Below are 15,596 nucleotides of genomic sequence, written 5' to 3'. Positions count from 1 at the left end.
TGAAATGAACAAATGCTGGTGGACAAACAAAGCGAGCTAAGGAGCGATCTTTTGTTTACCGTCCACCAGCATGGCGGCGATGACGTAACGTGAAAACCACCTATTACTGCTTTAGGGTCAAACGAAGGCTATCAGAATAGAAATCACATCATTACAAACACTGTTTTCAGTTGCTTAAAGAAAATTAAAAAAAGACAAGATAACAAAATGAAAACATAGGATTTATTTTTTTCCCATTAATTTGCTGACACTTAGCACTGTTGTATGAATGTGCATGTAAAAGGCACGTAAAAAGTCGTAGTTGTAAAATAAATATTGTAAGTGGATGAACTTGATATTTAATTTTAATTCAACTGTATCTTCGGCGGGTTCGGCAAATCAGTCGGTGTAATATTGGGCGAGATTTGTTCCTTTTAATAGCTACGATGCGCTTTTATTTAAGCATTTTTGAAGAAGAAAGAACATACTAATGAGTTCGAATTTAACCGTAACAGACCTTAAAAAAGGTGAAATTAGTTAGGGTTAGTTACTGGAGAGGGTCCTTCCAAGTTAGTTTATGAAATCTTGTGTGTTACCAGAGACCTTTATAGAAAGAAGATCTTATTTTTCAAAATATTATGTATCACTGTTTCTAGACTTGTTTCTTTACCTAATTCGAATTTCGAAAGTCACGTGACCATTATCGTTGAGGTTTAAGGCTAGATTATAAGTTGCAAAATTTATCCTTTAAATCAGAAGTACTTTAAAACCATTCATACAAATTAAAGTTTACAGTACACTTATATTTCTAAGCTTTGCGTGACGGGGCATTTACATGTCGGCGGAGAGAGATGTCCTGTAAATTTAAAAAGTCAGCAGATCTGCACCGTTCTAAACCTCTTATTTCACTGGTCCCTTTTGATGTGCACTTCCATTGTTTTCAGGGATAGAAGCATTGTTATGTGACAATCCCTTTTGTTTTCCCAACTAATTAAAAACAGTCTTTCAAATAGGTGCGGGATCGCCCTAAAAAGTGACTTTTTCAAGGGGGGGGGGGGGGTGCTGGGGGGGATTTATACAGTCTCACGAAATTTACGCTTTAGTGGCAAAACTCAGTGACAGATTTTTCTGCAGCCTAGTCCTTAGGCGTTCTCGGCTCGGTCAATCCTGGACTCTAAGCTGTGACGTCACCGAGATATACTCGCCGAGAACGCGTTCTCTCGCCCCCTGTTTCCCAGACTTCGCGTTGACAACGGGTCAAGAGAGAACGCCTAGGGGCTAGGCTGATGTTTCTGTTCGTTTTCCGGCTGCCTTGTTGGTGTCCATCCGGATAGACACCCCGCAACATGGCGTCTCCATACAAAGTTCTATTAATTTAGGTTAATCATTTCTCAGAATATCTTGTATATCTTGAAATTTGCACTGAATTGAATCTTGGCGAGGATATTTGGAGATATCCTTCCTTCATTTCCCAAATTCTGGACTTAACCAATTAAACGGTTTCAATTTTTATTTTTGATGGCGTGACAGTGAAAACCAGCAATTCCAAAGTCTTTATTCTGTTATATTATCTGTAGTTGAAGACGAAATAGTAAACAATTTTCTGGTTTTAAAAGATTAACATTCTTCCACTCGAGAATTTACGCTCTCGACTCCACGAAAACATAGGTGGCCACCCAGCATCAAACCACCACGCTATCAACAAACGTTTTGATTCAAACATTTTCTTGTTTGGTGGTGCATATTCACCATGTTACCATAATCGCGTTGCTCTTTAACTAAATACAACTCTTCCATTCGGCTGACGGACGGAGGGCTACCAATAGCGGTCAATATCGTCATTTTTTTATTAACTAGTATTTCTTTGCTAGGTAACCCGATTACTATACGAAAACTGGGCATTTGACTTTCAGTTTTCGTATTTCGCGTGGTTTCGTAGTGCCGGCCGCACAAAATATTTTTTTTTCGTACCACGAGAAGTATCACTCCATTACTCTTGAATTTTACTGCATAATTTCAAAGATGAGAGACATGAGAAGATTTTGATCATGTAAGGAAAAGTCTTAGTCTGAGTTTAACAGGAAAACTCATGTCACAACCCACTGTTCTTGCGCGGGGTGGATGCCACCCCCTCCCCCCCCACATGAGTTTTTTCTGAGTTTTTTCCTAGAGGATAAAACATCAGCACCTGACGTTTTCAGTAGCTGTTCGTTCATCCCTTAGGTAGGTTTTGACACACGTTTAGTGATGGTCAGTTGCTATGGCTACGAGATATGATGTCATAAGTAGCAGGAGAACAAGCCAATTTTAGGTGAAATTACATATTTTTTCACCTTTTTTTCAACAATAAAGGTAAATCTTGTGGCTAAAACCCTGCAAAGTGTTTATTTATGTGTTATTTTTCATGTTAAGCACAAAAATACCATTTCTCGAGGCTTTAACCTGATTTCTAATTCTTGGTAAAATCCAAGATGGCGGCCAAGATAGGGACCATTGTTGGTGACGTCACAGGCCTCCAGTAGCGCCATTACCCATAAAATATACCTCATCTTGTTAAGAAAATCAAAGGCTTTCCACTAAGGGACCAGTCATAATTTAAGTTTGAGGGGGGGGGGGGGGGGGGGGTTTGGAGGAGAAATTGGGGGGCCTTCAATTTTTTTTGGATGGAATATGGGGGGCCTTAAAATGCCAAAAGATGACCTTGGGGGGGGGGGGGGTCTTCAAGTTTCTTTTAAGTAGCATCCCTACTGAGCAGCATGATGTTTGAGTATTAAAGGACCTGATTTTGATTCAGTTTAACACAAAGTCCTATATTGTGTAATACTACAACAATTTAATCAGCATTTTTGAAAAAGATTTAATGCTCAAATAGTAGGTGCATCAACACAACATCCATTATTGTGTAACACTGAAACAATTTCATCGGCATTTTAACAAATGATTACATGCATAAAGTCATGTGATGCAATCTCACTATCCGAATCAATATTTGTAGGCTAGATGAGGTTGATGTGGACTCACTGTCTGTGTCACCGTCAAGTTTTTTTGCTATTAGAGCATGTACTGCTCATATAAAAAGCAGTAAGCTTTGGCTGATTATCTTCTTTCTTCCTTGAAGCGGTCCTGTCGGCGTCTCACCTTTCGATGGCTTGTCTTATCTCAACTATAACACAATCACTGATATATCCTTGCTCTATAAGCTTTTTGAGAGGCTCTAGGTGAAATCTCTTTCTCAGTTTAGTGTGAAGTGCTTCTCTGTTGTTAGTTGGCACATTCGGAAGTGACAGTGAACGGTAAAGTAAAGAAAATGTTATTTGTTATTACCATTGGGGTATTATGTATAAGAAAGGGGGGCCCTTAAATCTTTTAACATGATTGAAAGGCGGGGGGGTACCTAAAAAACATGGGTGCTATTAGTGGGGGTCTGGAAAAAATTTGGAATAAAAAACAATTTCTCCTCCACTCCCCCCTCCAACTTAAATTATGACTGGTCCCTAAAGGTAAAATCGTTTCAGAATACTGCAACATATCAAAGACTCCGGGGAGGGGTTCCATCCACCCCCCCCCCCTTGTACCTCGGTGGGGGTATGAATTTGCGTGTACGCCCGAGGGTTAACAAATCTTTGGACCTCAAGATCTTTTCCTTAGTGGGATATTCTAAGAAGTTTTAAAATACTTTTCTTGTCTACTCTGTATTCTTTTATAATACTGTTCACAATAAATAGTGTTTAGATAGAACCGTTGGGCAAATGGAAAATTGCTTACAACGCGGTTTTGTTAAACACTGGCTAAACTACGTTTAAACCCGGGAGTGGAGGGGGGGGGAGGTACTCCCTTATATAAGCTATCTAGGTATGTGCCGCCCCATCGGGTAGGGTTTTTGCGCCGTTTTGGTCTGAAAACAGGTATACTTTTTGCCCATTTTGGTCTGGAATCGGGTATTGTTTGGGGGGAACTACGAGAGTGTATGAACGTATTTCTCGTTTCAATTCCAAATGAGTAAGAAAGAAAGAGAAATATGTGACTTCGAAATAGATTTCACGAATTTGTTTGTCTGCGCTCTAATCTGAGTAATGATAATTCCTGCCTAAAGGCCAGGCCTAAAACCGGTACGGAAAATTACATTTTTTGGTCTGAAATCGGGTCAGGATTTAGAGAACCGGGCGGCACACCCCTACCAAGAATTCCCACGGATACCCCCCCCCCCCCGGGCGTTTAAATAACTGGCCCTTATAGTTATAGTTTTCTCCGGCGCTGATTGGTCAAGTTTTTCCTCTCCATTTTCAGTCGGTTTTCTCGTTACTTTGATCTTAATATTAGTAACAGCTGTCGAAATCTAGAGAAATCGAGTTTTGAATGACTGATTAGGCCCCAAACTTACATGTAAAACATTTGATAAGCTTTGTATTGTTTTAAGTTTTCTTGGACGAAGTTGTGCTGAAGGCAGACACCTTTTGTTTAACACATTTGTTATTCTTGTGTGGAGAAATGTAAGTATATGCTTGATTATTTGTTTAAAACATATTAAGGTGTAGATTGAACGGACGAAAGATGCTGGGAGTGTAATTATGTTTTGACTGGAAAACGAGCTCTCAAATATGGAAAGAAATCGCGCGCACCTTCTTTTGTTCTGTATGACTACATAAAACAATTCATATGCCAATTGAAACTCACTGCTAATAAGACATTTTAGCTTGAAACTGCTAAAACTCTATTTAAATATATGGCATACTTAAAAATGCTTTTAAAGTAAATAGAAAAAATGTTGCACTTGTTCAATGGAGTTGGTTTCGAAGATAGATGCATTTCCGTGTTTGTGTTAATTTTCAGTGTTGGCTATCAAAAGGAGGGCTTCGCAGTGAGTAATGCATCAGTCAATTCCAGCTGCGCCCATCCCCCCCCCCCTGTGGCGTATTTGTCCGCCTTGTTAGTCCCGGGGATGGCAAATTTTGCGCTTTCCGGGGGCCGGACATTTGCCAACCCAGGGGCCAACCTCGAGGATTTGACACGTACGCGGTTAGTAGTCATGCTTCAGCAAAGATAAGCCCCGTTGGTGCCTTCCCCTGCCTTCCGTATGCCTTCCCTTTATTAATATGTATAAGTGTCTTCCTCCATACTAATTTAGGGTCTTCCCGCATACTAATTTAGTGCCTTCCTTCATATATAATGAAGTGGAAAGTCGTTTCTTTTCTTTTGGAAGAACACAATAGGAACAATAGGCTTGCCTAGACTTGTCCGGTAAGTAACTTTAGCCTGGTTTGAACGTCTATTAAAAGAGAAATAGGAGCGATCACCTAGCAACACGAGGAACGGCTTCCTATATCTTATTTAGCGCTACAACTCGGATATATATAAACAAAACAAATACACAAAGTAGAACTGAAAACTCTCTATTTCAATTTTGTCTGACGTTTTCTCCTATCTATCTCGAAAAAATGAAAAACTATTACAGTCTCAGCGTTTCACGCACCGTTAGTGAGTTAATTATGCGAGTTCGCAAGTCCAAAGTTGAATACAAATTAACTCTACAGGAAAGACCCAAGGGAGGACCTTGACGTATTATTATATAAACAATTTTAAATAACTTGACAAGGCGCGCCGATAAATTAAAACACGCGACTAATAATTGCTAGCAATAAAACCACAAGAGAGATACCGTTTTAAAAACTTTTTCAAAAACAATGACAAAAAGAGTCAAATACACATCGATTCGTAAGGAATGGAATCAATTAATCCTCATCTTCTTCGCCCATTGAGTTCTTGTAAGGTTTGAATTTCTTTTGCCGACGTTTCCAAAGCTGTTTGGCATGAGCTTTATGATCATCCAAATAATTCACAAATTGAATCCGACGCCTTTTGCGCTTTGGGCCTTGTCGTTGCTGTCGAAGAATCTTGTGTCCTTGATGTTAAATCTGGAACAGTGCTGATTATTTCTTCCGGTCCTGTTCTTTTATTTAATTGCTCTTTAAAAGCCAGGTATCTGTTTTGCAACTGAAAGGATCGTTTAGCTTTTTCATCGTCCCGAAGATCGTTTCGAGAAAACACGTCATCTATGCTGTTGCCTTGTATTTCTTACATAGCTGGAAGAAGCGGGACAGGCGAAAGAGTTTGCTGCTTCAGATATTTTAGAAGCTCTTGAGGAATATTTTCTTGAAACCCTGCTTGGTTAATGCCTTCTTCACTGGGCAGGACGTTTGTTCGCAACCGACAATTATCTTGGGTAGTAGTTTTCAGATCAATCAGAAGATAACCAAAAGGTCTTTTTACAGCCTCTTCGTACTGATTTAAAAAGAAATCCGTCTGCCCGGGATACATTTGCTTGGCCAGAGTCAAGATTTGCAATTTGTCTCGTGGATTCTTGAATAACACCAAATAATGACTGTTTACTAAAGGCTTATGCTGCGGCTACCTTTCCCCTGATGAAATAGATTCTGCACGATATAAATCACGCTCAGATTGCGATGATGAGAACCACGAGTAAATCGGTTCTCAATTCGCTTGTCTTTACTGTCCAATAAAACTTGTATGCGTATGGAGAAACACTAACTTATAAACGTTTTCGGGAGCTTTTCGGAACACCTCTGAGGTTTCTTGGGACGTATGCCAGACCATTCTAGCCAGGGTGCTGAGTCTCACTATCGCGTGTTGCGTGTTGCATGCTACTTCCGGCGGAAGAACCACCTCGTTTCTCAAAGGGAAAATTGTTGATATGGTTTTGCGAATCTACCGAACCCTCCCAAAGACACGTAAGGACGCTTTAAAAAAAAAAAAAAAAAAAGGAAAAGGCTTGATCCTGACTTCTTTGCCTTTGATAGCTGTCTCGGGGACCTATCTACCGATAAAAATGTTGAGCTCGTCCTCCTGATTATATCGTGAAATCTGTGCTCTAAGAAACAATGGCCATCAAGAAGTCGGTTAATGACGCAGATCACTGCCTGGAAGTCTGTAGTTGGTGCTGGACCATGATCGTGCAATATGTAGATAAGTTTATAATTGTTTATTGGCCACTCGCATGGCAACATGAGACTTATTTATTGCGGTGTATAAAATACCCCTTCTTAATTTCAAGATTACTGGTAACTTACTTCACAGGAGGCGTGAAAGGTTGTTCCTTCTTTGACCCAATTCATAACCAAACCGACCGAAACTTGACATTATTATCAATGGTGCTTGCATCGGCAAAGGTAAGAAAAGGGAAAGAAGTATGTAACACAGCCTATATACCGTCGGTCTCATAGCCTTCAATCAGTATTCCTTTTGCCAAAACTGCAGTATTATTCGTATAGCAACACTTGCCGCCAAACATGATCTTTTTTATATATCAACGGTTACGTATTGGTTAGGGGATTCGAATACCATTAGATATATTTCAACTGCTAGCTCTTTGTTCATTCTAGACCAGAGCTCGACACTTCAGCTTTTGACGATCCCTTTGTAGCCTGCATGACATTGCATTTGTGTTTTACTTCTGTCGACTATGAGCATCATAATTTATATATAGACCTATATACAGAAAACTAACTCCTCATTAAAACCAAATGATTAAGATGTTTAGGGGGAAACGGTGTCTTGTAATAGTTATTTTTTAGTGCTTAATATTTTTGCGAATTACAACGAATTATAATGGACATATAGTGAATTGAAATAGTGAGATATTATCGACCGCTTGTTGAAACGGTTTTCGTGTGTAGATGTTATCTTTATAATTATGTTGGAAAATGTTATTCTAATTTTTGCGTCAATGTTTTATCTACTCGTTAATACTTTAAAGCCAGTTGCATTCAAGTCACGCAAAGACTTCTCTAAGTATTGTTTTTTTTTCTCAAGCTTTCTCCAGTTTCGTTTCTCTATTTGGTAGCGATGCCGTTGTTTGGACCCGGAAAAATAAATTAACAACAGAATTTATTTCCGTTCATGTGGTCATGATGTGGCAATAAAACCGATGTTAGCTGGCTACAGCTCACTAGCAAAAACTCAAATAATAAAATGCTCTCGAGTGATATAACTTGGCAGATGATACACACTCGGTGAAAAATTTATTTTGACTTAGTAGCTCACGTATCGATATTCAAATTCTTACAGACTCCGAGGTGTTAGGGTTAGAATTGCAAATTTTTCACGACTCCATTGTCTCACAATTCCCAGAAGAGATTTGAGCACAAAGAAAACCAAACTAAATATAGAAGTATGACCAGAAAACTTCGGAGTCATGTTAGAATTTTAATATATCGAAATGTGAGCTATTGTTACTCAAAATTTCTTGAGTCATACTTTGACTGAACACGCGCTAATAATTTTTATTCATCAGTTTACCCCTGATAATTCTTATAATTTAACAAATAGATATAAATACAGGCAAACAGACCTTCCATCATAGTTATATAGTATAGAGACTAACAAATAGATCGTAATAACGCAAATGTATTTAACAAGCCATTCCCGAGTTGCCCCAAGCCTCTGTTTCAAAGCGAGGCTAAGTGGGAAGCCATTTATTTGAAACTAATTTATTTATTCTCATGCAACTAGATCTCATTTTCACAAGAAAGGTTTTACGCTTAGCCTTTAGGAAAGCGAGATAATTTGGAACTCGAAAATAGCCTATTCAACAGCTATTTTAGGATTTGTTTACTTTATATGTTGAAACTGTTTTTAAATAATACATTAACACATACAATGCAATTCAATGCAGTGCAAGACAATACAATACAAAACATTGCCATGCGACAAAAAGTCTAATAATAGAGGTTATAAAGCTAAAACACTATTTACAGGTTAGACTGAAACTATTATATGAATTTTAAAACAGAAGAATGATAAAATCGCCCTCTGTTAATGAGTTCTTGCCTATGGCAACAAAACTTTTTTTGAAATAAAATAAGTATTCGAATCGAAGTACATTCAACTCAAAGATCACCTCCGATCCAACATTGGGTCTATGCTTTTTAACAGTCATTGAATTTGGACCAAACATTCGGTGAACTTGAAGTGGATATCCAGTGCTGATTTTTGAGGGAGAAAACGACTTTCTTGATATTTGATCAATTAGTTGACTGCATCTATGTTAGCGCAATTGAACTAATTTGTGATCTGTCATGTATCAGACTCAATAAAAAACCGATTATCTTGATTTCTGCTAGAGCCTGACCTGCGATCAACGGTCCTAGGCCTCTTCCCTTTTCTCTTTTCCTTTTTGTTGCTCGTCACTCTTCCGCGGTAAAAAATATGATAAATAACTTCTGCTGGCAATTCATCATAGCGTAATTCTGCAAACGTGCAGAGAATCAAACTTTAAAGGAGCTGTGTCACAAAATTTATCAAAATCCAAGCTGTGGGAACCGCCACCAGATTGAGTGAAACATAGAAATAACCGCTCAAAACACGAAAACAAGGTATAGATAACATAGAAATACAAAAGGAGACACGCATGGACAAACTTGAAGGAGATTGAAACGGATCGCAATTGTGGTTTTTGAAAACTTGTTCACGTAATAGTTTTTCAAAGTTCATTTTTGTTGTTTGCAATGTTTGATATAATGCTTAGAAGACATTTATTTGACACGAAAGTGTGATTTTATCATTCACAAGTAATTTCTCAAGTTTCATTGACAGCCAGTTAAAGGAAGCGTAATAGGGTTTATTAACAAAATGAACTGAACAGCTTTGACACAGCCCCTTTAATCAATTATCAGGCACATGAAAGGGTTTTGAAACAATTCTTTCCAACGGATACGTACAAAGGGGTCTACCCAACAAAACAGTTATCGCCGAAGTACAAGATTTCATTTGCTACATGTTAAATAGAAGTGCTTTAGTGTATAGTTTAGGAAATTTATAATGACACGAAAAAAAGGCTGAGGGACAAGATAGTTTTACTTACTAATTTGTAACATCTTGATTTTGTCTTTTCAGAAATTATTATCATCTATCCTGCTACTTTTGTTATCAAGCAAGCTTTGTGCATTAACGGTTGGTAAACACGATTTCGTTATGTTAATGACATAAGGTCGGAGGGTGTTTCGTATTTTTCTGCTCATCAACTCTAATGTATTAATAGGCTCCCTAGTGCTAATGACAGCTACCTGCTGTATGCTCTGTGATGGACAAATGAAATTGTTTCGAAATAATCTACTCTAAATACCACAGCTTAGCTGACAGTAAGAACCTCACATATGATAATCATTTATCGCTTGAATTTAATTTTGTGTAATTTTATCTAGATGAAAATACAAAGTCTAGATCGATAATCTTTTTACGGTTCACTATGTCTTTTAGAGCCCTTTACAAAATCCAGCCTGACCTCCAGAATACAAATCCTGTGCCAACGCGTTGCACTGTTATAGTTTAAGTGACCAAGCACACCTAGTCTCTTTAGAAATCAATGGTGATCATACGCTTCCCGAAGGAGTTTCATTTCGTAGTTCTTGCTTCATTTTGTGTGCTTTTTGCATATGTTAATTTTTCTTTCGATGGTGCATGTGTCACTAATTAAATGACTGTATCTCTAGCAGCGAACGTTTTTTGTAAATCTATATTAATCTGCTATATTCCTAGTTTACAACGGAAGGCTGTGGAGAAACCAAAGGTTGTTACGCATCGCCAGCCTCGTGCACAACGAGCGAAAATTGTAATTTTCTGATAACCTACAATGCCACAAATTCAACTCATGTTGAGTTCGAGCTGAGTGGGAAAGGAGACTGGATAGCAGTCGGTTTCAGTGATGACCAATTAATGGTAGGTTGTCTCTGAGAACTCGCCACTTTGGAGACCATAAGCGGACTGGAGCCGAAATGTGTTTCGCAATTGATTCTGGGATTGTTACTGGGGAAGCGTCCTTATTGGCCAATTTTTTTCCCTGTCTCTAGTAACAGTCTCAGAAGTCTTTGCCACAGTTTACTCGGCCTAGTTTCCTTGATTCCTTCTCGATTCTTTAATGGCGAATACATGCAGACCTCCTTATTGTACATCTCTGTGCTTTTCCAACTTACGTCAATTGATGAGTACTAAGAGAGCTATGTCTTTGAAATTTCGCCATGTTTACGTACCAAAGTGCGGTTAATTCACGAAAAGACAAAGGCAATTTTCTCTAATTGAGAATGTGACTTGAACCAAACTGGAAACAAGTCTCTTTGGCGAGAAACAAAGCACAAAGCTTATTACGATTTATTTAAAGGAAGCCATTTTAAATGGGACAAAAGGTTCGTGTAATTTTCTCGAAAAGTTCTTCATCGAAGACTATTTTCCTTATCAACATTTGCAGTAGAATTAGTGGCCACTTATGCAGTTTCTTTGTACCTTTGGGACAGAAGGATAACGAAACGAAGGAATCGCATCGTAATTGTATTCATTTCGTCTCCCTTGGGGCGCTTTCCATTCAAGCCAAAACTCCGGCACTTTCGGTTTGGTCTGACCGCAATATTCGGAACCAGCTTTGTGGGTGGTCCACTCTGACCAGTCTGGTCATTTCGGTCTTTAATTCCACATTAATTAGCTATTTCTGCCATGTTTTCTTCATAAACTTTTTATCAGTTTTTCAAGATAAGGAAGCCAAAAATCTGTTTTAAAAATATACATTTCGTAGTAGCAATACTGTTGAATGCAGTGATTTTATTTAAGATATTATTATATAAGTAAATTCCCAAAAATCTCTCACTCACTCTTTAACTGGCATCAAGTCAAAGAATTAACTGTTTTACAAATATATCACATAGGTAAATACCGACATTCTGATGTGTGTCAATAATCAATCACTTAGTGGTCATTATTACGCAACAAACCGGTCAAGACCGCCAAGGACAAATCCAGTAAGTATCATGTAACTTAATTTCGTGGTATGCAGTTTTTCTTAATTTTGCAAAGATCGAGTGAGAAAGGAAGTCAACTTCATCCATAGTATACAGAAGACAAAAATATCAATTTTTTTGGCGTGACTTCCAACTAGGCCCTATTTATGCAAAGAAAGTGATCCTGGGAAGAGGGTCACTCTCTCCGCTAGGTGGGTCACCCTTATAGCCGAGAAAACCTTTTTTTCTGATGTAAACGGTTCGTCACGTTTTGTAAGGTAATAGACTCACCCAGGGTAGTTGGGTGAATGAGCAACCCTTCTACCCAGGACCTTTTTCTCCATAAAAACAGGGTCTTAGGTTTGCTCCAGTAATACATTCAACTCATTTATCTATAAAATGGGGCGTGGTCATCCCTTCTTATTCCATTCTCTCCTCAACCTCGTTTGCTCTCACAGCACATAATCACATCTACTTAGTTTATACATGGGATCCTATTAACCAGAAATGGTTAATTTGTTTTGAAAAGAAATGGAAAATTAAAATAGTGATATATATATTTCAGCAAGAGAGAATTTAAGAGTTAGATGACTGGGAAAACCGCCTCATATTTTGCATCCTTGATTTAAAACGTGGAGGTGTCCCTGGATTGGAAATATCGATTCAGGATGCACTGTTCGCTTTATGTTAGGGTTTCATAGTGATGAGTTTGGAAGTTGTATGGGTTGTACGGGTTGTGTTGACATCCCATGCTTGTTCTGCTGCAGTATAATCAATAAAGCGTAACAACGTTTTTCAGTAACAAGAAAGCAGTTGGATTCGATTGTTATACTGTTCATCATCATTATTAACGTCGTCATCGTCGTCATTATTATAAGTATCATAACAATAATAATAATTATATTACTATAATTTAATTATATTATTATAATTATGATAATAGTGATAGCAAGATAATCGGCTCCTGACGATAGTTCTTATTAAGACTACTTGCCCTCCAGCCATCTATTCCAAGTTTATTACACTGAAGTGCCACAGGATCTAAAGTGGGGCGATTATTACAAACAAGTGCGACAGAACCTTCCATCATAATTGTGCAGTATATGTTTGCCTATAACTTATGATTTTATTATACTCCGATGTGTCTTTCTTCCAGACACCTGCAGCAGTACAATTTATCGAGCAAGCAGACGAGAATAACACTATAAAATGCAGGCATGTAATATGGTTGTTCCCTGGGTGTATTTCTTCATTTACCGGAGCGATTGCAAAGAAAAATAAATGATTCTAAATCTAACGAAATCACTTATAACGTAAGTTAATCCGTCTCTTTTAGGGTTTCAAGGGATATTAATCCAAATCCACCAATACAAAATTTTAAAGATCTTAACCAAGAGGTATTCCTTTTAGCTGCTTATGGAAACGTGACAGGTTTGTTGTTGCATTTTTTATATCTTTATCGTTCAGGTTATTGCTGTTGTTGCTGCCTCATAGTGGGACGTTTTCCTAACATAATTACCCCTCAATACAGTATTTATGATGTCACATTGTCTGCCTTCAAAAATAAGAAGTTAGAATTATTTCCTGTTGTTGCCGTTGACACGTTTCTTCGCTCCAGTTTATCTGTCAATCATGAATGAAATAGGCTGTTCGTTGCTCCTCTCAAAGAGAGGTTCCGTTAATTTATTTATAATATTGAACTTATGATGGAAAGCTCGGTAGAAGGTTGATTGTTGTCATAATAATTCATTTCAACTGACATATTCTACTTAAGACTGTTTATCTCAAATTTTAGTTTTTCACTTCCTCTAACTGAATCTGCATAATTATCCGTTTCCTTGAAAACAGGTTCTGGTATACAACAGCACAGCAATAGGGCAGCTTCTCCTCAAAAAGTCGCGGTAACACAAGCTAACTCCACAATCATTCCCCAAGTTGATACAAACACAGTGAGTTGCATATTATCTTTATACATTATTATTCATTCAAAATATTTCCCCGTTTCTGACTGGCTAAAAGAATGCATACTTCACCATAACCAGATACTGTTGGCCAAATTTGGAAGAATTTTGGGATTAATCAACCGGTGACGTCAAAAGTGCAGCACAGTTGCAGGTTAATGCACCGTTTACCGAAAAGACCTGGGGACGAGGTTGAGTTGTTTTGGTTGTGAAAAAAAAAATGGATGAACAGTCGGCGCAACATTTTACTCGTTTCATGAAGAACCATCGTCTGAAAACATAGCAAGAAGACAACTCGACGGATAACATGTGCTATTTGGAGTATATTTGCAGACCTGGTCAAAGTTTTACCTGAAATTATAAGTTAGTATTAGAAATACGTGTATCGCAGAACCTCGCGAGGCTTGTGGGAAAGCCCTTTAAATGTCAGGGAGGGCGTGAGAGAACTGGAGTAAGCTGTGTGACTGGGGTGGGCCGGGCTCTATTACTGGATTGGTAAGATGTACCTAATGTCCTTTTGCTAAAAGTAAATCTGAACCCAGTGCTCCGGCTTTAAAAAGGATCTTTTGGGATTTAAACGGGGTTGCTGTTGTTGTTAAGGTATAGTTTAGCTGAAATTATAAGTTAGTTATAAGTTATCAGCCACTTTTTCCATACTTGGGTTTCATTAATAGTAAGAGCAAAAAAACGTGACGTAGCTCCTTCAACCAAGCCGCACCATCCTACAATGGGCCAGTCAAACAAAAATGCATGACTACTTGAGCTGGCCCACTGATGCTGGCTCGCATAGGCGAGAAGACTTTTATCCCGCTGTTATCAACTTTCGCATTACCCATGAAGCACCGTGTTAAGGTACCGAAACTTGGAAAAACGAGCAAACCCTCTTCTCGTGTAATCAGATCCTCTATCAAAGTACGTTTCATTGATAATGATTGCAAGATCCAAAAAGAGAAAAAGAAATTTGTCGTTGTATGTTCACCTTGTCGATAAAACGCAGGATAAGACATCTCATGTCGTTCTCGTGCAGTGATAGCCTCCCACGCAGGCGTTTTTAGGGGAGCTCGTTTTTCAAGGGATGAAAGACGAGCTCCCCTAAAAGCACCTGTGTGGGAGGCTAGTGCAGTGACAGCAGGTAGAATTGTTGTTTTGCTTATCTTAACCTAATGCTTTTACACGCTCTCTACGCCGTCGCCGCAGTGACATCTTAAACGCACTTGTGGCCTTAAACGGTACAATGTACTCATCTGTATAATCTCTCCCTTTTCAGTCGGCTCCTGCTATGCAGCAGGGAAGCTTTAGGTTTCCAGATAATTGCCCGGATGCAGATTGCCAGTTCCTTGTAACTTACCAAGCTTCTGGTAATAACAGTGTGGTTTTCGAACTAAGAGGCAGAGGAAACTGGGCAGGAGTGGGATTTAGCGATGATAACCAAATGGTAAGTTACCAAACTGTGGAATCGTGAGGCAGAAAAATAATTGCAATCATACGCGAATTTGGCTTTTATTAAAATGTTCTCTAAGTGCCGGTCTTAATCGACTGTTAGCTTTTTACAGTTAAGGGCTAATTAGCCATCCTTCGCGTTACGATCTAAATAAAGTTAGTTGTTTAAAATGATCAAAATGAATTTCAGTTGTTGTGATACACAATTCCAAAGTCCGGGAGGTCTCTAGCCCCTGGGACTCTACGACCTTTCCTGTTCCCGGATGGAAAAATGCTGAAAGAGTTGACCATCAGCCCCAGTATCGAGATACAAATTGTCTTTACAAGCGATTTCGACACTCTGCGAATGGCATTTTGTGTCTAGGAAATTTCTTACGGTAAACATTTTTTCAACACTGACTGCTGCAGTCCACCTGGGCTCCCGCTAACGGCTAAG

General features: G+C 38.6%; 1 protein-coding gene across 1 annotated transcript; it reads left to right on the top strand.

Annotated features, from left to right (window-relative positions):
* Positions 1 to 7,030: 7,030 nt before the first annotated feature.
* On the top strand, positions 7,031 to 15,182 carry LOC140934262 (DOMON domain-containing protein FRRS1L-like). Its single transcript, XM_073383922.1, has 8 exons — positions 7,031 to 7,163; positions 9,889 to 9,945; positions 10,531 to 10,710; positions 11,688 to 11,780; positions 12,916 to 12,974; positions 13,096 to 13,190; positions 13,608 to 13,708; positions 14,988 to 15,182. Exons 1-8 carry the CDS (start codon positions 7,143 to 7,145, stop codon positions 15,180 to 15,182), a joined length of 801 nt encoding a protein of 266 aa, XP_073240023.1. The 5' UTR covers positions 7,031 to 7,142.
* Positions 15,183 to 15,596: the final 414 nt, after the last annotated feature.

Source organism: Porites lutea, chromosome 4, assembly GCF_958299795.1.
Source record: "Porites lutea chromosome 4, jaPorLute2.1, whole genome shotgun sequence".
In the NCBI taxonomy this organism is placed as follows: domain Eukaryota; kingdom Metazoa; phylum Cnidaria; class Anthozoa; order Scleractinia; family Poritidae; genus Porites; species Porites lutea.
Note: the sequence above shows the minus strand (reverse complement) of the source record. Positions and strands in the feature narration are given on the sequence as shown.